The sequence below is a fragment of the Pogona vitticeps genome, chromosome 6 (assembly GCF_051106095.1).
Source record: "Pogona vitticeps strain Pit_001003342236 chromosome 6, PviZW2.1, whole genome shotgun sequence".
Lineage (NCBI taxonomy): Eukaryota > Metazoa > Chordata > Lepidosauria > Squamata > Agamidae > Pogona > Pogona vitticeps.
This window is the reverse complement of record NC_135788.1, coordinates 2091509-2109120: the sequence shown is the minus strand read 5'-3', so window position 1 is coordinate 2109120 and position 17612 is coordinate 2091509. Positions and strand designations below refer to the sequence as shown.

Sequence of the window (17612 nt, the reverse complement as noted above, 5' to 3'; positions counted from 1 at the left end):
TAAAAGATAAGACTCTGCAAAGGCTTCATCTCCCTGCAGTCTCCCAAAGCAATGTGAAATTAAACCAAAGCTCAGCTATATCCTATAACTACCTCCTAAGAACAGAGGGAGAAAGAGAAGTAGATGAGATTTACACCCACCTCATTTTCTTCTTCTCTGTTGTGATCCAGGAAGAAAGCATGCAAAGAAAAAAGATAAAGAGAAACTATGAAAACTAAGTGGAAACACAAGCTTATTACTTTCCAGGTAAAACCCTTAGCCTGTGCTGAACAGGCACGTGGCTAGAGAGAAAGTCTCCCTGTCATAAACTGGACTACTTGCAAGGTGAGAACATCCCTGTGGGGTCTTAAAAGCATCCTTTTTCAAAACCCTTTTTCCATTAAGAATGCATTGGCCCTGCATTCCAGCCTCTAACGTCTAGCAAAGTAGGGAGATGCCTTAAGCTGATCTTTTCCAGAAATATATAAAAACACGCCAGGATCCCAGTAGCACTGAACTTCTTGTCTCCTCAAGCTATGACTTGCTCACAGACCTTAAGTCAACAGGATTGCAGAACAGTATATGCTAGCCATCTCCGAGGAGGAAAAGGTACTTTATTTTGGAGAGAATTCATTTTCCAAAATTTTGCACGATTCGCATAGGGTAAACCTTGTTAAAGCAAATTCGTTTGTGGTTTCCAGTAGTTCCCCCCCCCCCTTATCAGTCCCCTTCACCACAAGTCCAACACATCCAGAAGGATTCAGCTTCTACTTTTACCAATCAATCAAACAGGAACAAGCCGGCTTTCAAACATCAAGTCACGAAAACCTAAGGGCACCCAGGATTTCGTTTTGATTTTGTCACACTCATTCCAACGCTTTTTCCTAACATCAAGAAGAGGGTGGACACGTTCTTTAATCATTTCTTTCAGCCTCCCTCCACACTGATAGCTAAGTCCTTTAACTAGGAGTATTTAAAGATCACAGCCCCTGTAGAAGAACCCACACAGGTTTGGCAAAAAACAGCAAAGTCTGATTGTGGCAAATACTGATCTCTTCTATTTCATCATGTGCATAGAAACTTTTCTGCTGCTTTTAAGTGTATAGATGGGTAATAAATCTTTGCTTAATATATACAGTATATATATTAAAATTCTTCACATTTGTTTGTGCTTTATAAAATGTTTGAGTTTCTTGCTTTGATCTCAGCCACACCTTATGTCATTAATTAACGGATACAACAGCTGAAATCTAGCAGTATGTCACAATCAAGAGTAGGTCTTCATCCATCTATGGAACTTACGAGAGTTGAGGGCCAAATCAGATTTGGCAAGGTCTACTCTAGTTGTGATTTACTACTGGATTTCAGCCACTGTTTGAAAGGTAAGAATAAAACTTAAAAGTTGATCAGTGAACTCACTTGGAGGGGGCGCAACACTAGGAAGCATTTTCCAAAGAGAAATCGTTCGATCAGTATGTTGACAAAATTAAAGGAGGAAAAAGCCAGAAACTGTCAACACGACACTGCAGGAGTGACCCTGTTGACAGCATTTTCAGAGCAACGTGACTAGATTCCAGTTACAGGCATTAGGATCTAGTCTCATCTGCTAACTGTTCAGTGAGGGCCCTATTCTCATCTGGCAAATGCAACGGTCAATTGGCCAGTGAGGTGGCTAGTAAAATCAAAGGGTCAGAGCAACCCTTGTTTAGCACTGCAAAGTACTGTCAAAAGGCAACTTCTGCAAATATTCCCCTCGTTCAAAGGAAACACAAATTTACATTCATAAAAAAATATCAGGAACCAAATGGTTTTGGTGAAGGAGCCAGCGTATGCCTTCAGGCAATCAAGAGAACTGGTTCTATGCAGTTCTTTAAAATATGCCAGACAGCCAGACATCATATCCTAATAAAGGAAGCTACTTTCTATTGTACTTTTAACGCTTTTGCTTACTTGGGAAAAAAATTCTTTTATTTCCCTCTCGGTTTTAGTATCATAACTTTGCAAACATTCCCTCTAATTTTCCACCCAAGCCAGTCAGTGGTACCACCAAGTACTCATGGGATGACGGCTGCAACCAGAACCAAATGGGCAACGACACTGGCTTGCAGGTGAATGGCACCGATGCAGTGCTGCACAGCCGCACACCTGCACAGCTTAGAGGGAACGCTCATGTGTGCAACACCTTCTGTTTTACTCCATGGATGCTTCAATTTTTAAAAGCACCCAAATATGACATGCACTTTCGTAAGTACAAAAAAGTTTAAAAACCTGTTTTTAAGAGACTACAGAACTAGAATCAGAAATAAAACATCACCTCTATTATTCTGCAAAAGGAGACTATATTAAAATACCGCAATCCCACCCCCCTTTTTTTGTAATTTTTATATTCCCCTTTATGATGAACCACAAGGTGGTGGTGTTCTGGAAGACGGCATCATGTGTCCTCAGCATCAAAATACATCTTGGGCGGAATCTCGGAGAGCACCTCAAGCAATATTGGACATGTCTTCCAGCAGGATGATGTCTACGCAAGGAGCAGCCATCATGGACTTCTAATGAAGACAGCAGAGGAGTATCTCAAGGAAACCTGTTGTGTCATGCCAATCGTTAAGAACCTCGTTTGCACCAAAAGTCAGCAACATCCCTATTTCCCTCTGGGTTTTAGTATCATAACTTTGCAAACATTCCCTCTAATTTTCCTCCCAAGCCAGTCAGTGGTCCCACCCAGTAGTCAAGGGCAGGAGGGCTTTTCTACTGTGTGAAAACCTCTACATTTCCTTTAACATCTTTTTTAACTCAGTGAAGGGTGTAAAGATGACAGTATACTGTAGTAGGAACAATTACTGAATCTCTACTGGGGTGAGACAATATTCCTTTCCACAATATGAAGACATCCCAATTCAGCACCATAAATCAGAGATGACTACATTTTTCAAGCAATAAAGTCCCACCGTAATTAAAATTCTGCTTTTATGCTGCACTGTTCTCACTCAGTTGCTTCAAGATGTATCTATTAATTGGTGACGAGGAGCTTAAAAAAACCCACACTAAAATGACTTCTACATTTTGTGATGTTTAGATAATTACTTGCTAATGTGCAAAGAGATAAAATTATTGATAGTTCTGGGGATTGAGCGGCAGGCTAATTCACTCCAAGCAATTATGAAACTGGTAATGGAGTCCCAGAGAATCCCCTTCAGTTTCTGAGCTCAGAACTCTTCTGCAGAGGAAGACGGGGTGCAATTAAACAGCAGGCACCTTAAAATTCATACAAACGGCTCATGTGCACAATTTTTTAACATTTTCTATCAATTCATTCAAAATAGCATAACAGAACAATTTCTACTGTAATACAACAACAGTAAATTTCTCATTAATAAACTCTTATGATTTCATGCTTACACGGTCTCTTTATCTTTACCATGTGATTAAGCCCTGGCGAGCATTACATACAAATATCCAGATCGTGTTTTGGGGTGAGCCAGGGAATTATTACTATTATTTATTCCATTTATACCCCGCCTATCTGGTCATATTGACCACTCTAGGCGGCTTACAACACAAAAACACAAAATACAAAAACAATATATAAATAAAAAGGAATTTTTAGACAATTAAAAATTCTATAAGATGGAAAAGGGAAAAACATAGTAAAGAAAGCAAGGGAGAGGTCAGGGATTAACTGGGGGGGGAAGGCCTGCCTAAACATCCATGTTTTCAGTTGTTTCTTAAAAATACCCAGCGAGGGAGCCGCGCGAATCTCTGGAGGCAGGTTGTTCCAGAGGTGAGGAATGATCAGGCAAAAAGTCTGGTTTTAAGTGGGCCTGCAAATCATGCTTTTGGTTGACCAAGGATTCTGATTAGATTGGTAGTGGTCTTAAATACACTTAGTATAGACTGCCTTGTTCAGAGACTTGTCTCTTGTCATCATTCTGGAAGCCTGAGTCAATTTGAAAACCCAAACCTCAAAGAAGAAAAGAAAAAAGAAAAACACCCCATGCAGATTCAGCTGGACAGTGAAACTTCCAGATTGCTACCAATTTTACCTGAGAAGGTAGACTGTATCCTCAAAGCCTTACGCTGCACTACATACATCTTAAAAGTGACGTGAGATGCATTACGTTTCTGCAACAGACTAACATGGCTGCATGTCTGTCATATTTCTTCTATCCAATACTAAGGAACAGCGGGGATTAAGAGAGGCATAAAGAATTTGTGCTAACCATAAACAGCACTAGTGCCTCTGTTTTTTCAGAAGGTCCGCTGCACCCGGAGTATGAAACGTGCTGACAAAATGGAACAAACATCCATACTTTGGCATGGTGAGGTTCCTTTTTTTTGTTTGTTTGTTTGACAGCCTGTATGGCAATAAAATTGTGTGACATCAAACCATGCCATACTGGCTGAAATAAAAACTAAATTCTGGTCATCATTTTTAAAGTCACTAAAACCCATGTGACTCACTCACTCATTTTGGTTCAGTCTCTGCCATGCTGTCAACACTGTTATGTGTCACTGAGTCAGAACTGCCTTATAATGACCCCAAAATAGGGCTTTCAAGGTAAGCGAGACATTTAAGGAGTGGCTTTACCAGCTCCACTCCACAATGGTTTTTGATGGCCAAGTGGGGATTTTGAACCCACGTTGCTTGAATCCTGTCAACAATATGAGGAGCAATGTAGATCTTAATGAGAAAGACCTGGGGGGGGGGGGGAATAAAGCTGCGTATTTTCAGCATGCCCTATTTCCTATTTGTGGATTCCTGACAGTATCCGATCAGCTACTGCTGGAAAGAGGATGATAGACAGTCCACCCCCATCAAGGCAATTCTGATGGCCTTCCAAGCACCATCTCCTTCCAAGTGGTCCAAAACACACCATCAACTGCTCAGGGCAACATCTGTCTCCCTTCAAGAAAAAATTAGCTTAGATAGGAAAAGGTTTTTTTTCCACTACAAGGCAGGTGGGGAAAAGCTGGAGATGAGAGCATAGGAGGGGAATTAAAGTTGGTTAACACGACCACGTGAAGCTACTCTTAGCATCTCCAGTTTCGCTTTGAGTGTATGCATGCTAGTAAAGCTTCTTCCTGCTACTTTTCATTGATCTGGGAGTGGTTGGTAGAAAAAATATCAGCCTATGGCCACCAGAATAAGGAAATACTTTAGAAAACACAGCAGATCTGCGCTCAAACCAGCCACACAAGGAACTTCAATAATGTTTCTACCTATAAATCAGAAAGAGAACTTCCTGGTGATAAGCAGCAGCCTCTACTGAAACCTAAACTCTTCCTTTGCCCTTTCTAATAGTATTGGCACAAGCTTTTCACTGATACAGTCACTCTGCCAACCTTCAATCATCTCTGCCATACAGTCCTGAGAAGCAATACTCGGGCTGTATGCAAAGATAAACATTACATTCAACTCCTGATTTCAAACAAAAGAACAAGTGTAACTATTGACAAATACCAGACACCCCTTGCGGCTTTTGCTGAGTAAAATGTTTGTTTATACAAGACTGGAAGTTAAAGAACGGTTTAGCTTCCTCATTATGTGGAACCTTTAGGTCCCAAGCAGTGGCAACAATATTTTCGCTGTACGCGGCCACAGACCACAACCCAAACTTCCCACCAGGAGACATCATCTTTGCCAAGTTTGCTAGAAAAGTTTCTCCGCTCAGATTTCAGAGATTAATCTACTCAATTGTTAAAAAAGGACAAGAAAACGTCTTTGGTATGCAGGTAGGGAGTGGCCTGTAGGTCAACTAGATGGGGAGGACCCCTTCCATGCATATAATCGCTGCACTTATGAGCCATGACACTGAAAACGTACAGTGACCTTAGACCAAGACGGAATCTCCTTGTCTCCACTGACGGGCAGTTTCTTCCCCAGGTTTCCAGCAGACAAATCTTCCCCAACCCTGCTAAGATCCTTTGAACTAAGAGCCATGTGCCCCCCCCCCAAGTGAGCTGGGGCCATTTATCCTGGATACGGGCAGACTCAAGGCTGGCACCCCCACTTTCAACCCAAGCATCCCATTAGAAAGCTCGCCAGCAACGGTTACCCTGACATACACCTGTACCTTTATGGCATTTCAGTGGTGTTCCTTCTGCATCTCTTTTCTTCACACATCATAGGAAGGGAAGAGCCGGAGGTGGGTGCCTTAAGTGTTCCCCCTTTACCGTGCACCTTTTTACCTTACCCAGCAGCTGCACTGCTCTTAAGACATGTACCAGCCACGGATGGCAGCAAGGGCTCCACCGAGATGCTCCCCACCTCCCTGATGGGAGAGCAGAGGACGGGTCACACAGCGGGAGACCTGCTGTGACGGAGACTAGGTGGTTCGGCTAAAGGAGAGGCAAGCAACCTGTTCCCTCCAGTATTATGGGCTGTACCTCCTTCAGTCACAGACGACTTGCCCTGCGGACTGACGGGAATGGCCCTTTAAAACACCTGGGGAGCACAAGCTGCCCATCCGTATCTCCTTATCCTTATTATCCACATCACAGTTGTCATGTATTAAACAGCTTTGCAGCTGCTTTAGACCTCAGGGTTTTCTCTTCCCCCTTGCCTTCTGGAGAATATCTGCACCATGTCATCACTGACATTCCACATCTATTATCCTCAGATAGGCGCCTCTTATCTTTCATTATTTGTCTCAGCAGTAAACTCTTGCTCCCCCCAAAAAACCCCCGGCGCTAGCACTCATCCATCCTTTAGGCTAACCATTCAACTCTATGGATGCCGCTGAAGCTTTCCGAATGGCCACAGAGAGCCCAGGGAGCACATTTCAGAGTAGAATGGCAAGCCAGGCAAATCTGTTATCATCATTTTAATCATTATAATCTTAGAACGACAGAGCTGGAAGGGATTCCAGAGATCATCCAGTCCAGCCCTTGTCGAGGACGTCCAGCGGGGAACTGAACTTCCAACCTCTGCCCCCCCCCCACAGCCCACAGCCTAAACCACTGTATCCACTAGCTCACAGGCCTTAAAAGGTACAATCAATTCCATCAACAAGCAACCTGAAATATACATTACAGGTTCCAATAACGGGAGAGTTAAAAATCAGGGGTAATGCAGCCAAACCAGGGCAACAGATTGGATTTCCCACAAAAACATCCGTGACATGGAGGATGGTCTGGAATTTTGGAAGAGTCTCCCTCATCAGACCCCCGTTTGATTTGGGACTTCCTTCTGAAGCCGGTGAAATGTTCTGTAAACCATTACACCTTCAGGAATTATATTTTTTATTGATGGTACATTTTTAATAGATTCTCATTTTTTCCCCTACGCTGCTGTGTGAAGTTTTAACTGAAAAGCAATGGGGGGGGGAAGAGTCTACACACGGTAACTAATAAAATCAAATATCATGAGGAAGCAAACAGACATTCCATTCTATCGAGAGGCGGTGTGTTTTCAGAAGGATATTTCAAGAGTGAGGTTTTCAAATGTTTCAATCACCTTGGGGACTAAAACTTGATTAAGTTAAAAAAATATGGCCAGAAAAATTTTGCATGCTTTCTGGATTACTTTTCTAAAGAGGCACTTTGAAAAGATTTGTTGGAACGTGGACAGAAAACTGCTGTAGCCAACCTTTTCTGTGACAGAATTTTTTTTAGATTACTGTTCTGTAACCTAAAACCAACCATCATAGAATTTGCATACTTAGGTTCTGAAATCTTAGTACTTAGAACCGCATGCCTGGGTTAACGCAGGCTACTCAGCTTTAAGGAAAGTCTCCTCCGAAGTCTAGAAAAACCAGAGAGCTAGTCTCTAGGCAAATATAAAAAGCTGTGTTATTGACGCTTAAGAGTACGGTTCTGGATGGCGTTTCAGACAGTTGCTGTGGATACAATAAACAAAACACTTTGGTGATGAAACGGCCAGAGAACAGATTTTTTGAAGAGCATGCAAATAAAAAGTCTAACAAAAAGGTCAGATCTACAAGACAAATACACTGCATTAAAAACAAAAGCCTGAGTACTGTGTAATACTCTCATATTCACATCACTTTCTTTAAAAAAAAAGTTCCTTTATTCAAGATTCACTTGTTCAGTCCAAGGACACAGTACGCTTCAGGCACCTATGTACTGTATATACTCGAGTATAAGCCGACCCGAATATAAGCTGAGGCACCCAATTTTCCCACGAAAAAATGGGAAAACATATTGACTCGAGTATAAACCAAGGGGGGGGGTGCTTTTTCAGCAAAAAAAAATGTGCTGAAAAACTAGGCTTGTACTTGAGTATATACAGTAATAATTCAATTTGGGTGAACTATGATATACACACAAAACTAGTACTGTAGTCTGTACCAACATTCCCTCTAATTTCCATCCCTGCTGTGCGGGAGCCTCTTTTGTTCTGCGCATAGAGGGCAGGGGTTTCATCCAAAACCCAGAAATAAACAGGCACTGCCATCGGCTGCCACTGTGCGGCACGGATGGAGCTCTGTGGGAACGGAGGACGGCACTTGTTCTTCTTCATTTATGGACTACATTCCGGGCGGCCCTGACCTACAAACAATTTGCGTGACTTAAGACCTATAAACGGTGATCCACAACAACCCATGAAGGTTGAACAGAAAGCACTTTGCAAACACCATTTTCGAATATATAATTAATGTTTGCGCTAGGAAATCTTTGAGACTCCATATGTTTTGGCCAACAACTCCCAGATGCTCCAGTCAGCATGATCAAGGCAAAGGATCTGAGAGAGGCAAACTCCACACTTCTCCATCCCAGTTTATGTGGCAAAATTAAGCAAGAGCACGAGACTCAATTTGCTGGCTGTCCTGCTCATTCTCCATGCCTTGAGTCTCACTAAAGCCACAGCATCTTGCAAGGACGTACTAAGATCTTTCCTATTCAGGGAAGCATTTAGCAGAAAGGGTACGTGAACATGTCTTTTAGTTGCATATTTTAACAATGTATTCTATACAAACACTCTAATGCCCACTTTTTCATTTCTTAATATCCCTGGGACAGTATTTTTGGGTGCAATGCAAAGAGTTAAGTTTCCAAAGGTCAACCATGAGACCTAGATCTGCGGCATCAATGGGATCTCATCAACTGAGCTTAAGTATATCCATTCATCCAGTTTCTAGAGGATCTATTTTGAAATACTTCCTGGAATTAGCTGGGAAAGACAGCAATATTAGGCAAACAAGTTTATATATGCCCCAACAGCAGCCAAACCTCCAGCCGTTCGTTTTCCTGCCCTCACAGACTATCATTAACTCTTTTCAATAAGGAAATAATTGTGATGAGCACAGGTACAGAATCAATCTTTCCTTCCACCGCCATCCCTGTCTCCCTGATGCATTAGAACAATAAAATAATTGTGTCACTGCCCTGGCTCTGTTTAACTCTTATTCCCCCCCCACACACACACACAAATGTGTTTTGCACCAAGCAAGACATTATGCTAAGACTAAAGTTATCTAGATCGCCCATGTGGCTGCTCTGCTCCCATCCCCAGATTCAACCAGCCTTTCAACCTACAACCTCTCATTAAAAAGCCGACGGGCAGGATCCTTACCAACCTGTGTAAAATTTAATCCTATCTGATGGTTGTTGTGGGTTTTTCGGGCTCTTTGGCTGTGTTCTGAAGGTTGTTCTTCCTAACGTTTCGCTAGTCTCTGTGGCCAGCATCTTCAGAGGACAGCACTGTCCTCTGAAGATGCCCATGGCCACAGAGACTGGTGAAACGTCAAGAAGAGCAACCTTCAGAACATGGCCAAAGAGGCCGAAAAACCCACAACAACCATTAGATCCCGGCTGTGAAAGCCTTCGCGAATATATTAATCCTATCTGTTTGTTACACTTGGTTCACGTGAGTATAAACCACACGGTCTATTCCACCCAATGGTGACAAACCATTTTTTCTTGTTTTTTTTGCCTTTTTCAAGCCAAGAGAGAGGATGCGGCTGACCACTACAACTGAACAGGGGACATTTGACCGAGATCTGGGTAGAAAGTAGATCAGGATCAAAGGGGGCAGATCTGTCAGTGATCTGAAATACAGAGACAGACAAAATAATAATAATAATAATAATAATAATAATAATAATAATAATAATAATAATAATAATAATAATAATAATAATAATAATAATAATAATAATAATAATAATAATAATAAATAATCATCCCAAACCCCAATTGTTAAAAAGTGGCAACAAGAAAGCCACTGTTCTCATACTATAATGGTGAAAGCAAGCAAGCTGGAGGCGGGATGAGTATCCAGGCGTAGATTTTTTTTTTATGGCACAACCATAAGCTGCATGTAGAGCAAATTCCAGGGTTCAGATTTGCTTAATTCAACAGGGACATTTAGACATCACATTAAATCAAGATTTTTTTTAAAGAAAACCTCAGACTGTGAGCAAAGGAATCCTTGCAACTTTCTTGATCATCCCCATCGGTGCCTCCTGCCAGTGGGAGCATGTAAGCCATACTGACATATGCTCTCAGATGTTCCCATTCGGCTTCTCAATGAGGAGTGGCTAAACAAGCCAGGATCTCTCCATCTATGGTTTGTTTAGCAGAGAGGTACTTAAGCCACTCAAGTGCCTGTCATGACGGGGGGAAGGCCAAGTAATGGCCGTTCAGTGTTCTTGGACTGCAACTCCCACCAGCATAATCAAGGGTCACGAACACTGGAAGCTGAAGTCCAATAACCTATGGAGGATCAGAACTTTACCCACCTCTGGCTTAGCGTGACAGCTTAACCCAAGGTCCTTGTTTGCTGCTCTTCTAAGCCAAGAACAAATCTTGGCTTGATAGGAGAAATTAACCAGAGATCCTGGGTAAGAGATCATACTAATCAAATCACAGATGACAAGACACTAGATGGTTTAGCCTCTCCTACTTGCAAGAGAAGCCCTATGGGAACAAGTGAGAGCACATTGCCGTACGCTCACATGCTCATAGCAAGCCACAACTCTGGCTCACGGTGACCTACAAAGGGGGCTAAGGTGTACATCTTTTGCAGCCAGCGACGGCAAGCAAATCTCAAGCGCTCAGTGGGAAAACCCCAAAGTAGACCCTGAGAGCTGCAAGTCTCCTCGCCCCTTTGGTCTACACTGCTATGATAAGGGGATAAAACATTTCATTGGGTAATTTTCCCCCTGATTTACCGTGTTTCCGGGAAAATAAGACAGGGTATTATATTAATTTTTGCTCCAAAAAATGCATTAGGGCTTATTTTCAGGGGATGCTTTTTTTTCCATGTACAATCTAGGTTTATTCAAATACAGTGATGCCTCGCAAGATGATTGACTCGCGGGACGATTAATCCGCAAGGCGATTAGTTTTTGCAATCGCTGTTGCACTTCGCAAGATGGTTTTTCCTATGGACGATTTTCGCAAGACGATGTTTTTGACAGTTGAGTCCGTGACTCGCAAGACGATTTTTTAACAGACACTTTTTCGCAAGACAAATGTTTTTCTATTTTATCTATAAAGATTAGACTTTGTTCTGACTTTTTTTGCCCACAGGAACGCATTAATTAGATCTCAATGCATTTCTATGGGAAAATGCGTTTCGCAAGACGACGATTTCCCCCCATTGGAACGCATTCACAAGACGATGTTTTCACAAGATGGCATTTTTTGCTGAATGAATTAACATCGTCTTGCGAGGCACCACTGTACAGTCATGTCATCTTGTGGTTGCTGCACAAGGGTGAAGGGCGGGATTTCACTCAACTGGGGCTTATTTTGGGGGTTGGGCTTATATGACGAGCATCCTGAAAAATCATACTAAGGCATACTTTCAGGTTAGATCTTATTTTTGGGAAAACAGGGTAGTACGGGTCATTTCGTGTCGTTATGGGTGTGGTACCCATGCCTTCAAACAGACTCCTTGACCTCTCTGAAGAACAGGTTCTTTGGAATTGCTTTCCATTTTCAGATAAATATATCTTATTTTAAAAATAGATACAGAAAAAACTTTTTCCTTAATCCAGTTCACAGACTTGGGATTTGCTGCTTCTTTAATTAATTGGTTATCTGCTATAACCAAGGAGAAGAAATAAACATCTTTTCTTTCACTGTGGAACCCCCTCAAGGCGTTTAACTGTTTCAGTTTAGCACAGTAACATGTTCCTTCTGTCACCCTACACTCACACACACAAAGGAAAGCCCCTCAAAAGCTGATCTTATCCGTGTATAAAACACTGCTTCCCTTCACGTGAACTACTTGTCTCATATACCGATTTTTTCTGTGTATAAGACTATACTTTTGTCTAAAATTTTTAGACTAAAAATGAAGGGTCATCCTATACATAGAAGCAAGCTGATGGGATAACAAAAACAAGTGGAGGGGAAAGCAGGGATCAAAGCGATCCTGCAGCCCTTTGATCCCTTTCACTCTACACTTGCTAAACCCCATTTAGATTTCTTAATTTTGGATTAGAAAAAGGGGTGTCTTATATATGGGGGTGTCTTATACACAGAAAAATATGGTAACTACTTTAAAACTTATTTTCTCTGCATTAACCAAATGAAGAAGAAAATTGTGCTAAGGAAAAAAGCAAATTACTGGCCACAACGTTCAGCCGGCAGATCGAGTCTGCAAGCCATTTGTGTCATTCTCCAAAAGATTACTTGACATACATAATTCTAGTTAGCTGCGCTTGCAGAATTCTACCTACTTACATTAAAACACTGAAAATTAACAAGCAAACCTCATCTCTCGTTCCAACGAAACACTCAGCCGTCTGTAATTTTCTTATAGATAAGAAGTCAACACCTCCCCTATTTAATCTGCCACACTCTAAGCAAACCATCTTCTACAAGAAGTAGCAAACAAACTTCAGCCATGATTTTTACACAGCTTTTCAAACCCCACCCTATGCTCCCTCCGCTCCCCTTTGACACCCACCTCTCATTCATACTTGTCTTCAAGAATGGCATTGTTGGCATTTTAAATATTTGGTGGTATTTGGGGAAGACTAGAAGAAGCTATTACTTCAGATGAAGGAGAAAGAGCTATTTCCATCCAGGCATCACTGATGAAGCAAGCCGACATAATGTGCATTTTCTTATTCTCGCTCCCTCTTTTTTTTTCTTAAGCAGAGTGGTCCAACATTTGCTTTCAGAAAGAGTGTCAAAGTTGTCCGGTTACAAATCATATAAACACAGGTAGCATACATAGGACGCCATCCACACTGTGAAATATTTTGGATTACACAGCTCTAGAAGACCTGATTCCTGTTTTAAATATATCCAGTGCTTAAAAAGTATCCTCAAAACAGAAAAGGTAATTAAAAAATTTTTAAAAAGAAGATAACCCCTAGAATAAAAAATTGCAACTTTTGCTTTGAAAGCCCTTTACCGATATATTCCGTCACCTGCTTCTCATTTATTCTGTATACAAACTTCTGGCCTGCCTATAACACCGCAGTTATTTGAGGAAGTAGACTGCAATTCATTAAAGCTCACAATGAAATCTGGCAAGTCTTTATAGGTCACAATACTTGTTTTCATTTTGACTTGACGATTCAGGTGAAAGGTCAATTTATTTTAGCGCCAAGCTGTTAAAAAAGGTCTGGATTTCTTTTTGAAACCGCCAAGGTGACAGTCTAAAAGAGCAGAAACCAATGCAACAGCTCAAATTCTAAAAAAGAGAAAAATAAAATCTGAAGCTTCCTGAACGTTACTACACTTCCAGTAACTACGCTTGTTAAACAAGGATGTATCCCAGGAGTCAAGGCTCTGCGTTTTGCTTAAGTTTTGTTGCTAGGTTTGAGTCAGTAAAACAGAAGCTGGATTCAGTTTGCATTTCAGAAACCCCATAAGACATATTGCTGCATAGTTTTCAAAAAAAGTAGCCTTGTTAGTTTGTGCAAGCATATCTAGATTAAAATAAAGCACACAAATAAAAACAGAAAACAAAAAGGGAAAGACTGATGGTTATACTGTATTTCAGTATGAGCTTCTGTGGGTATGGTCATTTCTTCAGACATATTGGTGCAGGAAAGCCAAATGTTACATGCAGAGTAGCCACAGAAGCTGGATAAGCAAAGTGACAGTAGCAGGACTGTCAGAAATAATTAACAGGAACAATACTGGGTTCAGGGAATCAAGTCACACTTCCTACGAGGTGCAAAGTTGTTGGAGCCTCAATCAAGAGTCAAAACTTGGAGAACTTGTCATCCTGTACAACCAAGCAGTGGTTGATCAGTTTCCAAAGTCCAGTCCATATACAGGGTTGTGAGAACTATGAATTAATATATTATATGGAGAGCTAAGACTCCCTGGTTGATATTTAATCCTTTTGATGCCCTCTGGAACTTATGTAAGTACTGTATTTTTTGCACCATAAGACTCACTTTTTTCCCACAAAACAGGGGGGTGGAAAGTCTGTGCATCTTATGGAGCGAAGAAAACAGATTATATTTTCCTGTTTTCTTCTCCTAAAAAATCGGTGCGTCTTATGGAAAGGTGCGTCTTATAGAGCGAAAAATACGGTATCTTATCTCAGCTGTCTCTTTCCAGTCTCATTTGGTAATGATTCTTCTCTACCACAGTCCCTTGGGGCTCATATATAGCATCCAGGGAAACTGATATGTTCTGAAACACACTTCCGAAAAATATATACACACACAGAAAGAGATTCTTTATTGAGTCTCCTGCCCTTTCATACCTCATAGAAAAGTTCACCTCTCTAATAAAACCAACATTCTACTGATTATTTGTTAATCTGCCTCTTGTGCATATCCTGTATATAACCAGTGGTTTTGTTTCACTCTAATATGTCCGAAGAAGTGGGTATAAGGACACTGCAATGTAACCGTTGTTAGGGGCCAAACAGTTCGTTAATTTTTTTGTTTGTTTTCATTTTTGTCTGGACATGACGGCTGTATATAAGTATCTGATGACAAAGGCATTACAATATTTTGCAAAAACAAAGGTTTACCCTATTTCTCTTGTCCAAAATTTTACCTTTCTACCTCTTCAGACCCATCCATATTCTGGGGAAAGATACACCAGTTGTCTGCCCCTTTCCACCTCAGAGGTGACTGCATTTCGGGGATGCTGGGCGTATTAGCTTTATGATGTCCACTGGAATCCTTGAAAGATGTGCTATAAAAATAAAATAGTATTCAAGACAAACAGTTGCAGGTTAAATGTACTGCTGAGAGAAGGGAAGCATGGAGGATGTGAGCTACTGAGCCACCTTCTTCAACAGAATTTGAGAAAACAGTCTGGTACTGTTGATGGTCAAATACATTGATTTATGAAAACTCACTAGCCAAAAAAAAAAAAAATCACATTAAACATCAAAACAATTCATACTGTTTCACTGAATTTTAGTTCTATTTTTGAAGCATTAGCATGGTTTTAATCTAGCTTCAGGAATAAAGTCTCTCCTACTTTTAATTCATTATTTAATACATTAAGACCAAAGGCAATGAGAAATGTCCCTCAACATTGTATCACAGCAGTAGCTACTTTTAAAAATACGATTTGACTATTTTCAATTAGGATGTGGAAAAGGTGTAAAAGAGTGGATTTCCCACATCACCCCTTTCAGTGAAAGTAATGAGTTCAATGGGCCAAGGTAGAAGGGCACCATGCGTATTGCTGAATGGAACACACCATCTATGATTCCACCAACCACCTTCAATCTCCTCTGTGCCAAATTTTATATCAATGCTCCTCAGAACAGAGGACTGTTTCTGCTTCTTATTCTTCAATGTGCCAGACACACTGGTGCACAACGATCGGATGAAGATGGTTAAAAAAGCAGGGCCTTATCAGCAGTGGCACAGACATTAGCAAAACATCCCCAGGTTCTCCCTGCTCCTCTGAGCAAACTGGCAGGCAGTAAATTGGAACAGTATTATTCGGAAAGCATTCAGCTTTGGCAATTAAATTTATTATTTGGAGCCAGGCCTTCTTCCTTGTGGCACCAACACTCTGAATCAGATTCCGGTAGAGAGCTGTGCTTGGCCCCCTCTCTCCTAACACTACCCAGAAGGCTCAAGATGTTGCGTTATGGCCTTCCAATGAAACCCTGCCTGATTATGCCTCGCATACTTCCCTATATTTGGAACCACACTTCTTGAGGCATCTGATTTTATCCGTCAACTGGTTTTATTTCAATTTCATTTTTGCTGTTGTGGGGCAGTATACCAATCAAATCAATCAAACTGCTAGTATTCTATTTTTGTAGCTTGCTTCTATGGTTTATTTATGACCCAGTCCTTTGCTTATGAAACGGTCTGCTGTTAATTTTTGCACACTGCCTTCACATTTCGAGAGAGAAATGAATGAACAAAGAGACTACAAGGGTGGAAACTCTCCTTTCATGGGAGATTTTTAAGCAGAGGTTGGATGGCTACCTATCAGGGATGCTTAAGCTGCCCATTTCCTGCACCAGAAGGATGACACTGGGAGTCCCTCCCAGCTCTACATATCTAGGAAATGGAGGAAAATCCTAAGCCTGTGTACTAACAGAGGTCCCAGTGTGTTCCATGAGACACACCTCCCAGAAGATTAGCCCTGCATCTTTTTAGTTCTGTAACTGACCTGCTTCCACCCCTAAATCCCAGAAAGATATGATAGGGGTATGTCAGAATGCCCGTCCTTGCAGCCTTACACACAGAATCTTGAATGTCCAACCTGCAATGCACTAAAGGAGTGGTTCCCAAAACTTGGCTCACCCAGGTATTCTTGGACTGCAACTCCCAGAAGCCTTCACCATCAGCTGTGCTGGTCGAGGTTGCTGGGAAGTGGAGTCGAAGAACACCTGGGTTTCCCAAGGCTGGGAACCACCGCACTAGACATCTGAAGAACATACCAGTGGATCTATTTAAAATAAACTAAAATATTTTTTCCTCCATGTTGCCAAAAGAAGATTCTTACCAAACGCAGGCAACCACCTGAACAGCTCTTTTATCAATGTTTTAGTTATCCAGATAACCTCAAAAGAACAGAGAATTTCTCTCAGCCTTTTAGAATCAAGAAACAAAATCTACACGGCATTCAAGCAGGGGGAGGGCAGGTTAACGAAGGAATTCCCCACCACCACTGTACGCCCTTCTGAAAGAAGATGGCCCTGACGGCTCCCAAGTCTTATAAGCAGTCGGACCAAGAGAGACCCCCCCCCCTTGGGGAGCTTGTCGGAGTGTTTCTTTTGCGCATGCGATGAATTCGGCTGGCATGGCTTCCTTTACAGAGCCCCTCCATCTCACGTTCCGTCTTCCTCTTTCCCTACTGCCTTGCGCTGCGCCCCAAGCCTTATCGATCTTTGCCCGAGAAGTAGGGACACCTAAGGCTTTAGAAGCTAAGCCCAAGGCACTACTGTACGGATCCTGCTCCAGATCCTCATCCCCACGGAGAAAGCACAGAAAGATGCAAGCATCCCCGGTGTCTCGCAGAGACGTTCTCCAAGCCCTCAAAAGGCCACCACGCCCAGGGGGAAGCTGGCCCTCAAAGCTTCTCAGGGGCAGCTCCACTTCCCTAACACGTGTATATAGGTGTGCTTGTGTGCATGCATGCCTTTATTTATCTCCTCCCGGTGCAATGGATTTGCTTTCTGGTTAAAGGAGCCCTTTAGGGTTCCCTGCCTTTTGCAAGCATCCTACCCTGAGGAACATGAGAAAGGCCAGGCCCCCCTGAAT

General features: G+C 41.8%; 1 protein-coding gene across 4 annotated transcripts in view; it reads right to left on the bottom strand.

Annotated features, from left to right (window-relative positions):
* Positions 1-17612, bottom strand: part of SETD2 (SET domain containing 2, histone lysine methyltransferase) — a 67596-nt gene that overhangs the window by 47702 nt on the left and 2282 nt on the right. For 3 of the 4 annotated variants that reach the window (XR_012088153.2, XR_013537688.1, XM_073002756.2), the window contains exons 2-3: positions 14929-15069; positions 141-156 (exon numbers count right to left, since the gene is read on the bottom strand). Coding sequence is in view for 2 of the 4 variants with exons in the window: in XM_073002756.2 (XP_072858857.2) it covers positions 141-156; positions 14929-15069 (157 nt within the window). In the remaining 2 variants the exon portion in view is untranslated. The remainder of the gene's footprint in view (positions 1-140; positions 157-14928; positions 15070-17612) is intronic. The other variant, XM_073002757.2, reaches the window with a different exon arrangement.